At 49.8% G+C, this 16237-nt stretch overlaps 1 protein-coding gene across 9 annotated transcripts; it reads left to right on the top strand.

The window, feature by feature from the left end:
* Positions 1-5968: 5968 nt before the first annotated feature.
* TSEN54 (tRNA splicing endonuclease subunit 54) lies at positions 5969-15164 on the top strand. Of its 9 annotated transcripts, none has more exons than XR_013776520.1 (13): positions 5969-6038; positions 6341-6493; positions 7452-7515; positions 7656-7739; positions 8951-9049; positions 9348-9400; positions 9738-9836; positions 10928-11550; positions 12007-12067; positions 12765-12881; positions 13441-13485; positions 13921-14163; positions 14269-15164. XR_013776520.1 is itself a non-coding variant. In XM_079323571.1 (13 exons), exons 1-13 carry the CDS (start codon positions 6010-6012, stop codon positions 14406-14408), a joined length of 1518 nt encoding a protein of 505 aa, XP_079179697.1. In that variant the 5' UTR covers positions 5969-6009; the 3' UTR covers positions 14409-15164. The 9 variants fall into 9 exon arrangements, 6 of the variants coding, with proteins under 6 accessions (XP_079179697.1, XP_079179698.1, XP_079179695.1 ...); XM_079323571.1 differs by having other exon boundaries at positions 13921-13960; positions 14358-15164; XR_013776519.1 differs by lacking the exon at positions 13441-13485.
* The last annotated feature ends 1073 nt before the right edge of the window (positions 15165-16237 follow it).

Here is a 16237-nt window from a genome sequence, read left to right as displayed (position 1 = left end):
ATGCGTGACTGGCAAAAAGATAACAGCCCTCAGGCACTGAGTGGTTTTCAATTTACACAATTCTTCCAGTGCAGAAATGCACCACCCCTACAAACCTGGTCTTCTTATTCCAGATGGAATCCAATCACACAAAATGCCACGTACACATTTGAGAGAAAATTCTCAGGTTATCAGTTTAAAACAAAATGGAGTTACAGCCACCAAACTGCCTTGGTGCAGGCTCTGAAAGTTGTGCACAGCTTCAAATGCAAGAAGCAGCACTTGGCTGGGAAGTGTCAGTCAAGGCCAGCCCTGTGCAGGGGTCAGAGTCTTTAACATCTGTTTAATGGCTCCAAAGACAGAGCACTCTGCAGGATCCCAAAAGCAGTGGGACATTTGTGATCAAAAACCTTCTGGGCATCATACCAACCCCAGCAGGCTCCCAGCTTGGCTCCTGAAGCCACACACCCAGGAGGGAGGGACACCAAAGAGGAGATTCAGGGGTTTCCAAGTGTCATACAGTGGCAAACCTTTTACCAGCATTGAAGAGTGGAGAAAGAGCAGAAGATCAGACAAAGGAGTCAACAATCAGCACATGAAGCCTCCTCCCACCTTCCTCAGAGCAGGGCATGCCAGCTCCTCCAGCCTCCCCACAAGTGTTACCATGGCCCAGCTTACAAAGAGCACAGAGCAGAATCACAGCCAGCCTGACCTCCCACCCCTCAGTGCCTGCTCATCCCTTCCCACTCCATCCAGTAACTCCTGGCAGATTGCTTCCCATAAGAAAAGGAAGTGAGCAACATCCTCTTCAGCCTTGTAGACCAAGAACAAACCAACCTGCTGCAGTGTCTGACTGAGGCTGTCTCAACCTGCCATGGTGCTGTAGATGGCACTCAGTGTTCACAAGGCTGATTTGTTTGTTGGAGCTGTTAAAATACTGTAATTATTCTAAACTCTTGCTGTAGCACTTGAATGAAACTCAAGAGCTCAGAGATTTACACAGCAGCATCCCAAATAAACTAAGCAGAGACCCTTGAAGCACACACAGGGGAGAGTTCAGTGGTGCTGGGAGTGCTGGTGCAGACACTGAACAGCCCTTCAGCCTTTCTGAGCACACAATCACTGCTGCTCCACATCTCATCCTGCTCATGCACTCAGCCACACAGGCAGCATGAACTGTTCATTCCATTTGGTTTAAAGCCTGGCATGCACAGGTGAGGAATAGCCTGAAGCTTCACAAGCTAATGAGGCACTGCACAGCAGATCCTTAATCTCCCAATTCCATGCCTTAAACAATATTTCCTCCCTCTCAGTGTCCAGCACAAGCCAAAAGCACCCTGGGTGTCCTGACTCAGTGGCTTGTCTCTGACCTGAAGGCATTTCCCTGCCAGGCATTTCCTCTCATGGAATACCAGCAAGAGGCAGCAGGATTTTCAGTGCTTCTCCAGACCAAAGCAGGGAAGACACTTCCAACTACCTGGTGAGCACAAACACATTGCAGAAGTTATGAAACTCGAGCAAGGATCATAATCTGTAGCCTCAAACTCTGCACAGTGAGGCTCATTGAGGCACCCCAGTGTCAGTCTGTCCAGCTGAACCATGAGCAGGGTGCCAGGGCAAATTGGGGAAATGAGAAAGCTTCATCTCTCCAGACAGAAATAACTCAGCATTTCTCCCAGCCCAGCCCATCACTCAGGTAAAAAAGGCTCCTATTTCAATCAATCTTGCTGGACTCAGTCTGTGGTTCCTTGGTTCTCACATGTAATTAACAAAGTGCAGTTTCCAGTAAGTGATTGCAAATAAATCCTTAGACGCCCAACAGACTGCAGCTCCAGGAAGTCACACAGTGGCATTTAAAGCCCAGATTCAGATCAGTGTTGGGGTTTCCAGTAGCTGGTTGTGTCCCACAGCCCTGAATAATGATACTAACTCTGTTTTCCTGCCTCTGAGCAGAGCCCCAAATATTGTCCTGCACTATGGAAAGTCATACAAAGGCAATTTCTAGCACAAAGAGTGAAATTTAAGCTCTTTCCATTTATCAGCCATCAGGAGGCAGTGGTAGATGTCAGCAAACCAGAGCACATAGTGGTTATGGAGAGGTATTTACTGCTTAATCCCCAAAGGCCTGTTCTCAATGACATGTTTGTTTGGATTTTTTTTTTTCTTAAAAATCTTCTTCTATCTTCCAAACCCAGCCCTGATGAGTGACAACAGAGGTTTAGCCCAGAAACCCTCCTCAGTAATCTCCTGTTTGGACAAAAGTCTCTTTCCATTGCCCTGCCCAAACTCCCAGCTGTAACAGGCTGTGGGAATGATCACAAGCATCCTACAGCAATAAGGAATTTGCCAGAAGACTCCCAGGTGAGGCTAGAAAATAGATCCCACACCTCCCAGACAAGCTGTAACACCTGACACCATTACCTGCTTTGCATCCAAACCCAAATATTTCAGTGTATATTCAAGCTCTGCCAAATCCAGTTGGAAATGGCTGCCAAACCACCCCTTCTCATGGTCTACTGTAAGAAGGTTAAATTGTTTAAACAATGCTCTGAAAACTCAGAATTGAGATGTTTCCACTAGAATATAATTAATAAAAATCAGACAATTGATTGCTGAACTACAGCTAAGCTGTGGTTACAGGTTTGTTGGGCAGTCATGATGTGGGCATAGCTCAGAGCAACTGTGATGACACCACAGGTATTGCAACACACACAACTGGCTCTTGCCAGCTTAGGATGTTTCAAAGAATCACAGAATGGGTTGGGACCCTAAAGCTCATCCCTTTCCAGACCCCTGCCTTAAACAGGGACACCTTCCACTAGACCAGGCTGCTCAAAGCCCCATCCAACATCTTGAACATTTGTAACATCCTTTTCTGTCCCAAATCACACAAAGCATCTGCACACAAATCCTCCTGGTATCTGAACATACTCCATGGGTTGCAATGAAGGCAAGAAGATGGGCCATGTTATCCACCTCAGACACTGTTTTCCAAGTGTTACCATTTGTGAAGTCCAAGGCACAGCTGGTTTTTGCAGAATTACTAAAATATTTCCAAACACTCTGCCAGGAACTGCAGGAGTTGTTAACACAAGGATTAAAGCAGGTAGCTGTACCTGGCAGAGCTGCTCTGCTCCAGCACAGAGCATGCAATTCCCACCTGGCTGTGCTACATGAAACTAGAAAAACAATCCCAAGGCCAAGCCTTCTCCTTTTTTTTCAAAAACACCGAGTCTATTTACACCAAGTTCATCCAGGAGTTAACCACAAGGAACTTGTGAATACAAGGACTGCACAAACACAACTTGAGCACAACAGAAAAGGACTGGAAGGACTCAAACCCATCCTCACAACCACAGCTCTGTTCTGCTCTGCTCCCTTCTGGAGCAGGGTGAACCAGGAACAGGCTGCCCTCTTCTGAAGAGGCTGACAGCCCCAAGTTCTAATCCTAATGGTCTTTTTACACTTTATTACCATTTCCCCCCAATCACAAATAAAAACCCAAAAAACCAAAAAATAAACAAATCCACCAAAGCAAAGTGGGCACATGCACCACACTCACCTGCTCCAAGAGCCCACATGCACTGCTCAGGTTTATTCAGTGTGGTGTCTCTCCAGCCAAATTGAGCTCTTTCTCTCTTGGGATGAGGGCAGTGTCCCACAGGGAAGCCAGGAGCAGCTTTGGCCTCCACCATCAGCTTCATCCATGGCTTCTCCTGCCAGCCAGACAGCAAGGGCTGGATCCTGCTCTGCTCCCTGTGCCACACACCCACACTCTCCTCCCTAGAGCCTCCAGGCTCACAGTCCCACATCCAGCTCCCCTGAGCAGACCATTCACTCACAGTGCCAGCTTTCACCACTGCTCAGCTCAGGCACCTTTATTTCAGCTTCTTTTCACAACCCTGTCCACAAAGAGAACCCAGGACAGTCAAGCTCCACTCAAAATACATTCAAGTTTCACCCTGAACAAAGGTAAAAAGATCCCAAATTTAAAGAAAGAAACCCATTTTAAAAATCCCACCACAGCTACAGTTTCAAAGCAACTAGACAGAAACCTAATGTTAAAAATCCTAACATAAACCCAGAATATCTAGAGGGAAAACCAGACCCACCTCACCCTCCATTTGTAAGTGGAGAATAGGAAGTGCAGCCCCAGGACCACCCACACCCAGCTGACACTCAGAATTGGGCTGATAAAGAGGATCCAGAGGGGGAGAACAGGAATCCCATCCCAACAGGGCTCTGCTGGTCCCCTGAGAGGAGCAGGACACCCCCCACCACATGACAGCTAAAATCCAAGCATTGAAAAGAAACATGAACTGGGATTAGTCTTGACATTTCTGGGTCTTGTAACCACAGTGGGTGACAAAAGCAAATTCTGGATCAGAGCTTTTCCCTGAGCAATTTAAACACAGCTATTTTAAGGGAAGGCTGAGCTAAACAAAGGGGTGACAGCCCCAAAGTTGAAAGCCACAGGATGCAGAGTTCTGGGATTATGTGATAATCAGGCAATCCAAGCAGTCTCTAAATTACATGTGTTTTATAGAAATCAGGGTGAAAATGCACTGCCCCTGCACAGCCTTCTGCCCCTGCCCCATCCATGGGTTTGTGTCCCCCCACATGCCAGGGAGAGGCACTGCTGCCCAAAATCATTTGACCCCCTGACAAGGTGAAAGCTCAATTCAGGAGGAGGAAACAATGAGGCAGGAAGTGAAAATTAAATAATTTCAGTGGAAAATGGAAGGGAATGGTTTTTACATTCATCTCCCTGTGTTGGCATCTTGTCAAAGAGATTTTATTGGGAAACCACAGTTGGAACAGGGACTCTGGTGGGGAGAAAAGTTGTGTTTTTCCTACTTGAGGCTCAGTGCCTCCTGTGAGATATCCCACAGCAACAGGAGACGGGTTTGAGGTGAAACTTGAACTTTTGGTGTGTTTCCCCATCAGATGTGTCCATGCCTTCCCTGGCAGCCAGTCCAGCTGTGCTGGCAGAGCTGTGAGGTTGTGCTGCAGGGGGGTTGATGTTTTCCAGCCCCTCTGGATCACTGGACACTCGATGGCACCAGCCAGAGCCAGGACAAACAGGGACAGCACTGGAGGGACAATCCACAGCCACTTGCAGACACTCCTGGCTGGTTCCACAAGGTTCCACAGCCCCATGGCAGGGCACAGCTGAGCCTGCCAGTGATGCTGGGGAAATGGAAGAATTTATCAGATTTTAAGAATTTATGAAAACTTAAGAATTATTTATATCGTAATTACTACGAATTTATTATTTAAGAGCATATTTTCCTTTGGGGAAATGTATTTAAGAAAGAGGAAAATACAGTGAGGAGAGAGGGGGAAAAACATGATAGAAGGTCCTGTGAGCATCATGGTTGGGAGGGACAGGTGGTCCAGGTACTTCATTGCCTTCCAGGAGTCCAAACAAAGCAGATATCCAAGCCTGGGACTAATATTAATTAGCAACAAATAAACTTTTTGGTGTTTTTTTTTTTTTTTTAATTTGTTTGGGGCCCTTTGTTTGTTGGGTTTTGGTTTTTTGTGGGTTTTTTTTGTTTGTTTTGTTTTGTTTTTCATTTGATGTTTGTTTGTTTTGTTTTGGTGGGGTTTTTTGTGGGGTTTTTTTTTGTTTGTTTGTTTTGTTGTTGTTGTTGTTGTTGTTTGGTTGTTTTTCTTCTTCTTTTTCTTCAACCCTGCCTGTTTTACCCGATTTATGGGAGCGTGATCTTCCTGCCCTTTATTCCAACCCATTATTCGTTTCCCCTCCTTTCTCCCCATCCCTGCTGCGGTGCGGCGGGTGTTAAACGGGAGCAGCTGAGCACTAATGTGGGTCAGATGCCGGGGTAGCACCCGGTGCACGGTCCGGTCCCTCCGCGGTGCCGGGTCCGGGCTGTCCCGTTCCCGGTCCCGTTCCCGGTCCCCGCCGCTCGCAGTCCTCCGAGCCGCCAGGGGGCGCGCTGGCGGCGCTCGCCGCTGCTGGCGGCGCTCGTGCCCGGAGGCGGAAAAACGCTGGTCCGGCACGTGCCCATGGAGCCCGGCAGGTCCCGCCGCCTCAGGTGGGACGGGCGGGGGGATAAACGGGGAGGCACCGGGGGAACCCGCGGTGAGGTGGCTGAGGGGCTGCCGTGGGGAACCTACGGGAGGCTGCGCTATGGGGGACCTGGGAGGCACCGGCGGGAAGCACCGATGAGGGGGCCGGGGGGGTGACCCGCGGTACGGGGCCTGGGGAAGCACCGCAGCAACCCTCGGTACGGGGATCCGGAGCGGCTGCCGGAGTGCGGGAGGAGCGGGGAGGCACCGGCGGTCCCGGGTTCTCGGCCTTTGTGCCGTCCCTCACGGCCCCGCTGTCGCCCCGCAGCACGGCGGAGCAGCCGGAGGGTCGCCAGGCCCCGCGGAGCTCCCGCGGGCAGAAGGATTTCCTCCCCGACGGCTCGGCCCGGCAGGCCGAGAGGCTGCGGCGCTGCTGCGAGGAGCAGTGGCGGCTGCTGTGCGAGGAGCGCCCGGAGCGGCCGTGAGTCCATCGCTGGGAATGGGGTGATGCCGGCGGGCAGAGCACGGCTGCTGTCCCGGTGGCAGCAGGAGGTGTCGGCCAGCGCAGTTCACCTGCGCTCCGTGCCCGGGTGGAGCAGCAGCAGTGCGACACAGCCTGGCTGTCCCTGCAGGAGCACAGGGACATGCAGCACACTTGTGGCTTCAGAAAGTCCCTCACAGGACTTTTAGTTTTCACAGGGGCATGTATAATCCTGTAGCCTTTGCACTGCCTTCCTGGGCCTGTTCCGAGTGCCAGTGTCTTGTTGATGCTCCTGTGTGGCCTTGTGCAGATTTGACCAGGTGTCAATGTCCCTGCTTTAGCAGTTTTGGTGCTTATCACTTGGGAGACATTCACACCCGCTTCTTAACACACACCCCCTTTACTTGGCCTGCAGCTATTAATTTTTCCCTGTGAGTCCCCGTGGGTGGGGTACAGGGATTTGAGGGTATCTTGGCAGCAGCTGAGTCATTGTATGATACAGAAACACAGAATGGTTTGGGTTGGATGAGACCTTAAAGATCACACCACCCCACCCCGCCATAGTCAAGGACATGTTCCTCTAGACCAGATTGCTCAGAGCCCTGTCTAACCTGGTCTTGAACACTTCTAGGAATGTGTCAGCCACAGCTTCTCTGGGCAGCCTGTGTTATTTCCTCAATATCCACATATCCTGGCTTAGGCCCTACATCTCCAGCAAGTTGCTGTAGCCTATGGACATGTCTCTGTGGTTCTGACTGAAGACACTTTGAGCTGGTTGGTGATGATAAACTGGTGCTGCTACATCCAGAGGGTGATGTCTTTCTAAAGATCTAAAATCTAAAATTGCCTACTGGAAGTTTCCTGCGTTTTGACACCTTCCTGAGCTTGTTTTGTTTCTACAGCAGGAGCTGATTGTAGGTCACACTAGCAGTAACAAACTAATCTTTAACCTACTCAGGAGGAATCTGGTGAAAGCTGAGTGGAAGCCAGAGCAGGGCATCGTGGAGCTGAAGTCCCCTGCGGTGAGTGCTACAGTGTGTGTTCAGTGCCATCATTCCCTGCTGCCTCACAGATTCCTTAATTTGCTCATTGCAAAGGGAGGGAGCATGGCTGTCAGCAGGGAACAGCCAGAGCCCATCAGGGATTTGTGCTCCTGTTCCAGGGGAAGTTCTGGCACACCATGGGGTTCTCTGAACGAGGCAAACAGTGTCTGCTGCCTGAGGAGGCTCTGTACCTGCTGGAGTATGTAAGTAGGATGGGGCACTGGGTCCTCACTGCTTGGAGGAGCTGTAGCGACTGATAAACATCTGGTTCTCAAGCAATTGTGTTTTTTAATGTGTTGCTGATGGGTTGTGTCGTGTTTGTCACCAGGCTGTGGGTTCACACCTTGTACTCTCAAGCAGCAGTGTGTTACTGACAGAGTGTTAGTTGGATCTATGGCTCGTTCATTCAGCTTAAGCAGAGATCTTTGGGGTTGCTGCTTGGGATTTCTTCCCAGTATATATGGCAGAAAGAAATTTAAATGTGGCAGAGAGTAGTGAGACCACATTGTGTTCAGTGCTTCTCTGCTTGCAGAAATGCTGCTTAGGGCTCAGCTGGATTTCTTTGCTGTGGAAAGGGTTTGGATTTTTTTTTTTCTTGTCTCTCCACCAAAGCCTGTTATCAGTAGAATTGGTGCATTGATCTAAAGGGAACTTTTATCCCTCAGCAAAACAAACAGATTGTGAGCATCTGATGCCTTAATTCCTGACAGCAAAGGTGAGGCTTTTTTACTCCTGGCATTCTGACAAATAGTTTGTAAACAAATTGGTGGCAATAAAATTGTTTAGTCAGATGGTGAGTACAAGATCCCCTCAAAAGCAGAAAAGACCAGTGAGATGTTTTCAGCCTATGTCATGGAAAAGGTGTGGTTACTAGGGTTTTCTTTTCTTTATGAGTAAACACCATTAAAAAACCAAAAAGTAGGGAAAAGAGGTGTAGCCTAAAACAGCCTCCTGGAGGTCATTTGCTGTTCCCTAGGGAAGTTACCTATGGGATCTCTATAAAGGAAGTAAATGCTTCTGAGGAGGCACCAGTTGATGCCACCTGAAGCTTCCATTCATTTCTCCAGTTCTCAGTTATGCTGGTCATGAGTGCTTTTCTTGTGTCCTGAATCACTCATCATCAAAATTAAATGATGTCTCCAAGCAGTGATTATTTTATCAGCTAAGCATTTTGCTCCCAGCTGCATCCTCCAAAGAGATGCAGGAGCTGAGAGCTGTGGGTGGGAACTTCTTACCTGGCTGACAAACCAGGGTATGGGGGAATTGGTTTGGGAAAAGGACTGTAAGAAGTCCAGGTGGCACATGGGGAGAGATGGATATCATGTCAGGGAGGGTGCTGGGACCAGTGGGAAAGGACTGGTGTGAGCTTGCATAGATTTGTTCCAGTGATTCACACCAAGCTTCTGCCCTGCAGGGCTCTGTCCAGCTCTTTTACAGAGATGTGCCCCTGTCAATCCAGGAAGCCTATGAGACCCTGTTGTGCCAGGAGGCAGTGAGCCTGTCACATTACCAGGTGTGTTGGGACCTCCAGCTGTTGCAGGAGGATGAAGGCAGAAAGCCCAGCCTCTGCCACACAAGCCCTTCCAGTGGCTGGAAGCAGGGTAGGATGATCTGGGAAGGAAGGGGAGGGAAGGTATCCTCAGTTGTTCCCACTCACCTTCTTCCAGATGTTTCCCCACCTTTGCTTTGTGTCCTAACTCTGGCATTTTCTCCTCTGCCAGCACACACTGTGTTCACTCAGTCATAGTGAAACTGAAGTAAATTGTGTTTAGGACTGTCATTTAACCTTCTTTGCTTTCCTTTGCTCTAAGGTGTTCAGCCACTTGAAGCAGCTGGGTTATATTGTACTGAGATTCGACCCCAGGTAACTAACATTTCCTTCCTGTGCTTCCTTCTCCTTCCTGAAGACCCTAAGACTCTCTGTACCCACTGCCTGGCCCCAGGGGATGGCAGAGAAGAGGGCTTTGGCCCTGAATTCCACCTCTTGGGAGGATTAAAAGCTAAAAGTGGCACTCTACTGTTCCTTGCTCCTCCCTCCTGAGGAGGTGATTTGGAACATGAAATGGGGCATGAGCTGAGGGCCATCCTGGTCCCACTTGGGTATTTTCTGTGCCTTTGGTTGCTGTATCCTGGGGTCTGAGCAGTAAGTAGTTCCACTACCTAACCCTGCTCTCAGCCCCCGTGTTGGTCTCTCCTTGCAGCACTGTCCCATCTCCCTATGAGAGGCAGCTGAACTTGGAAAGCCACTGCAAGAGCTCTGGGAAACACCATCGCAAGAGGAGGAGAAGTTCCAGCCCCCGGTAAGGGTGTGGCCCAGTGCCTTCTCCCATCCTCTTCAGGCCACACTGGCTCAGGAACAGCTGCTTTGCTTTGCTGCAGTGTCACCAGGCCCTCTTGCTGGGACTGACTTTGTTTGGCACAGTTGCTCTTGGCTGTCCCCAAGCAGTGCAGCACTTTTCCTGAATGCTTTGCAGTGTTCCCTTTTGTCACATGTGTGCTTCATGCCAGGGCTAAGAGGGGCAAACTGCCCCCAGCACTCCCAGCTGTGGTTCTGAGATGCCACAAGAGAAAGGTGTAGAGTCAGTGCAAAAGGAACATGTGTCAGGTGCCTCCTCCAATTTTTTTTAGCAGAAGCACAGCTACCACAATGCACATCTTGCATTTATCCACCTCCTCAGTCCAACTTACCTGCCAAGACTCAGCAGCAGAGAGCAGAGTCATGTCCTGGGGCTTGCACATGTCCAGAACATCTCCACAAACTGACAATGAGTAATTTTGCTCATAATTCTGACAGTTCCCAGGAGGTGGCGTCCGCCTTTCAGAAACGGGGCAGACAAGGCTGGAGAGCCTCTGCTGACAGTAAATCAGTGCCTGAGGAGTTTGGAATTGTAGGAACTGGGAGTCTGAGAACTGCCCCATCTTCTCTGGAATCAGGGTCTGAATCTCACACCAATAAGAGGTGCTGGCAGGTTTCTGTCTGGCCTGTGCTGCTTTGGCTGAAGTCTATAGTGTTTGCATGGAGGTGTTTGGGTCAGTGTCTGGGGTGTGGACCTGGCATGGCAGGTTGAGAAATTGTCTATACAAATCAAGGCAGGCATTCTCTTGGGTGTTGAAGTCAAACCTTGTGCAGGACTTCTGAGAAGTTTAATTTGCCTTTGGCATTCACAGTTTAATTTTGGCCTGCTTTTTTCTTTTCTCATTTGTGTCACAAACAAGGAGGTTGTTGTGAAGGGTTTGCAGACCTATCTGGGTGTTCCTGCCACCTTTGCTGTCCTTCCTCAGGCTTGGCAGACTGCATTCTGCCTGTTAGCAGGGAGCAGGCAGGATTTAAAGGAAAAAAAGTTCTACCACATGCTCTCCCTGAATTTTTTTACTGTTTCTTTGTCTTCAGGTTGCATGAGAAGAAACATAAAGTATATGAGGACCTTCCAGAAGCTGAAGGGACCTCCAGCAAAGATGAAGACTATGGAGACTCCATTCCTGTGGATGAAAAGCCCTTGTCAGTACAGCCAAAGGAATCAGATGCTGGCACTGCAGAGGAGTCAATGGCAGTTCCTCTTGATACAGAACAAAAGGACTCTCTGAGCTTCTCCAGCAGGCAGGCTGGAGACCAGAAGGAGAGCAGCACTGGCACCCATGCACCCCGCTGGGATTTTAGCACCATCACCTTTCCCAACGTGGCCTCAGACCAGCCATGCACACATCTGCCCTCCCCTGACAACAGGCTCCTGCCAGAGAACGTGCTGGGCAGGGAGGTGGATGCAGCTTCCTGGTGCACACGGATCAACCAGAAACAGGAGAAGCTGTCGCGGAAGGAGAGGAAGCAGCAGGAGAGGGAGAGCAGGTACAAGAGCAGTGTCAATGCTGACCAGGAGGTGAGGCAGTGCTCCAACTGGCAGGAGTACAAAGCCCTCCTGCAGAAGAGGAGACAGCAGAGGGTTTGGAAACGACCTTCACACCTCTGGGAGCAAGCTGTCACACCACTTCTGCGGCCAGAAGAAGTGACCTCACCAGGTAGTGCCTCTGGGAACTTGACAGGGACCATTCTCTCCCCAGCAGCTCTGAGAAAGAGTACCTGGTATGCAGCAGCAGAAGGGATGGCATGGGGAAGCTGAACATCAGTTATGGGGACAGTACTTTGAGCAGGAGAATCTTTCTATAGCCCACTCAAGTGCCAGGATAAACAGGGCCTTGGGAGGGCTTCTAATCCATTCCCTATGTCCTGCTGTCCTTCCTGCTGGGCTGTTAGGCATATGCAATCAGGGCCAGCAAGATCCAAAGCAACTGCAGAGTGTCTGGCCTGTGTGCTGGGAGGAGATGAGGAAGTTGAGGTCTTTGAAGTAGCCAGTGGTGACTGTGGAGCTGCCAGCCATTGTCAGAGGAGGAAGGCTCGTGGGTGGTGTGGAGTGCTTCGAATGCCCTGGGAGGGAAATCGCTGGTCTGATCCTTTCCCGTTGCTTCTCCCTCCAGCTGAGCTGCTCCAGCAGATCAGTGTGTTGCAGCCCTCCCACATCCTGGATGGAGCCTCCCGGTTAGTATCCAGCCAGTCAGCTTGGAGCTGGTGGGGAGTGGGGAGTGTCTTGTGACTGTCCCTGCTTGTGAGGTCTGTGAGGTGCCCCCAGCAGCAGTTTGGGAGCTGCTTCACATCCAGAGTGCCAAGAGAATCCAGGGCTCTGCTCCATGTCCTCCTTGCATCTCTAGTGAGGGGTGACATTTCCATGAGGTACCAGGACCTGCAGCAACAGAGCCAGGGCTTTCCAGGCCAATTACAGCAGGGTTCTTCTCTTTCCCTTCCCTCTCTGCACCCCAGCCAGGTATCTCCTCCAGAGGTTTGATTGGATTTCACCTGTGCCTCATCCCTGGAATGTGCTGCCATCCCTGCTTCAGTGATTACAAAACCTTGGCTTGGGACTTTGGGTTCTGCCCCTGCCTCAGAGTGTGTGTGGTTCTTGTGTGCAGTCCCTGCAGTGCTTTGCTCCTGTTTTCTGTAGTGCTGCTTCTTGTGAGGGCATGGGGTAGATGTGAGCCAGGATCTTGCTGTGGTCTGACTACAGGAAAAGCCTGGAAAGTGATTAAGATAGTTGCAAGGTCAGTCCTTTGAGGAGTGAAGCCTTTCAAGGGACCCAAACTAGTCAAAACTAGACCCAAACTAAAGGGAGATTTTCTTTGCTGTACCTGTACCCTGCAGTGTTTCGATCCCATACCTGTGTGGGTGTGTTCCCCTGCAGGCTGCAGGAGGACCCAGAGGCCATGAAGATAGACTTCAACGTGTATCAAGCAGACGCTGTGGCCAAGTTTAAGAAGACAAACCCTGGGAGGCCCCATGTCAGGATGTGTGTTAGGAGGTACCTTGAGTCTTGTGCTGTTTCTGAAACTTTGCAGTTGTTGTGGAAACGAAGTGCTAACGATCTGTAAATGACCCAGCATCTTGTGAGCTTTACAGATCATCAGTGTCTCGATTGAGGGTGGTCCTACCCAGGATTTTTTTTTTTTTCTTTCAGTTCCTCCTCCTTTGTTGGAGGCTGTGGCTGACAGTTTCCCCCCTTCCCCTCCCCCTTGCACTCAACCCACACTGGGTTGGTCATCTGGTTGCTGCTCATGTCTGAGTATTACTGCGAGTCAGGAGAAAGAAGCCACAAGTTTTATGCAATGTTTGTGAAATTCAGGTAGAACCCGGTGCTGTGGAAGCTGAATCCTCATTCAGTGCAGGTCAGGCTCTGAGCCATGGGTTCAGTATTTTGATCTTTGTCAAGTGTAATGTTAAGATCATTAAGAACAGAAGGTAGGTGTCCCCTTTTTTGCTGGATCCAGAACCTGATACTTAAACTCCATAGCTAGGTACAAAGTTCAGTTTCTGCCTTTTCTCATTTTGCTTTACTAAAACTGTCCCTCTGCTCTCTGCAGCTGTAGTAGACAGAGCAAGGAAGGTGGTAATGCAGTTATACCAAGGTATGTCATGAGCAAGTAGGATGATCCTTGTTGCATAAATATTTTCATTGATGAGCACACAGACTGCAGAATTGAAAGGAGGAAAAAGCAGATCAGATGTTGATCCCAGCAACCTAAAGATCTTCCCAGCACAAAGGTATTAAGCTTACAGTGAATTGGCCATTTGCCAGTATCCTCGTGAGCCACATCTAATGGGCACAGCATGGAGCAATGTGCAGTTATCCCTGTTTTTGGTAAAGGATTCAACAGCTCCCAGTTCCCAGCATGCTGGGTACTCACTCTCAGGGCTGGCAGCCTCCTGCTTGACTGAAATGGGTGAGGAGGATCACTACCAGCTCCTCAGGCCAAAGGGAGCTGTTGTGATGGCTGGCCAGAGCTTTGCCTCTGTGTTCCTCTTGCTTGGAGAACAAACAGGATGTTTTTTTCTCTCTGTAGCTTTGATGAGCAGATCCCATCCCTGCGGGCTTTGAAGCAGGTGACGTATCTGAGTGGGGACGTCCCTCTGGTCTTTGCACTGGTGGATCATGGAGAAATCACCTTCTATTCACTGAAGGAGTTCAAGCTTCCTGTTGATATTAATCACTGAAGTTGCTGTCACTTGCAGAAATGGGATAAAGGGAAGAGCTTTACTCAGGAGTTGTTTTCCTGGTCAATGAAATATTACAGAAAACAGAGCCTGTGATAATTGGAACCTTGGGAAGTTGGCCACTTTATTGGCTGTTCACAGCCAGACTTCACCCACCCAGATGGCTCAGGCATAATGTGTAATTTACAGCACACAAGTGTGCTTGGCTTAGCTGGGCGTTTCTGGGCTGAAGTACACACTGCTTTGTTCTTGAAGCCACTGGCTCTCTAGCTTTTCCACCTCACAGACCACCAGCCTGCCTTTCCTGAATCATCTTTTGCTGACTGTGGACCATTAGAAAACATTTTGCTGGTGATCCTTTTGTCACATGTAAAGAACCACTGTGTTACACCAATGGAATGGTTGGAGTGTCACTGAGGTCAGTCAGGGACAGAATAAGCTGATCAGTGCTGGTGGCCTGAGCCTCTTGTCATTCAGCTGTGCCAACGACCATCAGATCAGAGTCTGGTCTGAAAAACGCACAGCCATAAACTCAGTCACCTGGAGGAAAGTTTCCAGACACTTGAGAGCAGAAAACTGTGCCTTGAACACAATTTCATCAGCCAGAGGTCACAGAAAGCCCCAGAGCATTGCAGATGGGAGCTTGGCCTCCTGCAGCAGCTGCAGTGTTAAGCCATGCTAAAATTTGACCACCACTATCAGCACACTGCATCTGACATTTTCACCAGGGCTGAACTGTAGCCCCTCTCTTTCAGCCCAACATCCTCTTTCCTGGCTGTGGATCCTTGTTATTTCTCTTGCGTGTGGGAGGTCCCTGAGTTAAAGAGAAAAGCTACAAATTGCTCATGAGCCTCCCAATTTTTTCTCCACTGGGATATCTAGGTACCAGATTTGCTGTAGCCTCTATGCCAAAAGTGCCAGGTGCCAGCAGGTCTGCTCAGTGGGTGGAAGTGAGCTAAGCATGGCTGTGTTTGATATCAAAGTTTTCCGAGCTGTAACAGCAACTGGTTTAGATGTGTTTTATTTGGTATTTTTAAAATTTCTTTTGGAGATGTGTAGAAGGGTAAGCAATAAAAAAAAAATAGTTTTTCAACAGTGCAAACTCCTTGGTGTGGTTCTTAATTCCCCTATAAATGTTAAGTTATGCAGAGGGAAACTGTGGAGGCTGCTGGGAGCCGAGCAGCAGCAGCTGGTGAATGCTGCCCAAGGTCACGGAGCCCCGTGGCTGTGTAGCCCCGGTAACCCTGCTCCCACGCCTCCGTGCTTGGCTGCAGCCGCTGCCCTGTTCGGGGAGGGCAGCGTGACTCACAGCCCGGAGCTGTCCCTACATCCGCGGGCAGCTCCCGTCGGCACACGACACCTCTTCCTCCTCCATCTTCCTCCTGCGTGGTCAGAGGTATCGCAGCCCAGGGTGCCGGGGCTCTGCTGTTTCACACACGCCACGGTTATCAGATGCTGGAAGTGGGCAGAGCTTTCCTGAGGTGAGGGTCTGACGGCTCCTCCCCGCTCCCTCCCCTTCCTCTTCCTCCTTCCAGCCGTGCTTTGGCTCTGATAGTTCTTAAAGCCGGGGTTGGCAGCCCCAGCTGACCTCAGCGTTCTCCCAGACTGTTTTACAGATTAAAGGCAGTGGGAAGGGAGTTTCTAAGAACAGGCGCAGCCAGGAGAGCTCCAGCATGACCCACAGCGCTCATGTTTGTCCTGGAATTAGGTCAAACTCACCCTGTTGATTTCAATCAACATGCTAAGGTGGAATTGTATCGATGAACTCTACGAGAGCCACCCAGTGAGTTTCACTGGAGCAGACTCCCTGATTCAGCACAAGACAATTACAATTTAATAACCACTGCAGAGAGAGGATTGAGAAATTGTGGCTGCCTTGCTCAGCAGTGTAACATCTGATGGTGCCTTTACCCACTCCAGAATAGGGGCATGATCCAGGCTGATGCCAGTGCTGCTGCGATGCAGTTCCACTGAGCATTGCAAGAAGATGAGAGAACTGAATATTTAATTGAAAAACATCACTTTTGGAAATGTGGGTGAAATACTGTTACTGGACTGTTATCAGAGGTAATTTCAAGCTTTTGCATGAATGCAGAGTGGACATACCTTCACCTGCCATTGCTCTCTACATAAACACAGCTTCCTTGTCTGTGTGCTGTCCCCTGC

This window comes from Erithacus rubecula (assembly GCF_903797595.1).
Source record: "Erithacus rubecula genome assembly, chromosome: 20".
Classification (NCBI taxonomy): Eukaryota; Metazoa; Chordata; class Aves; order Passeriformes; family Muscicapidae; genus Erithacus; species Erithacus rubecula.
The sequence above is the reverse complement of the archived record's forward strand: the minus strand, read 5'-3'. Positions and strand labels throughout refer to the sequence as shown.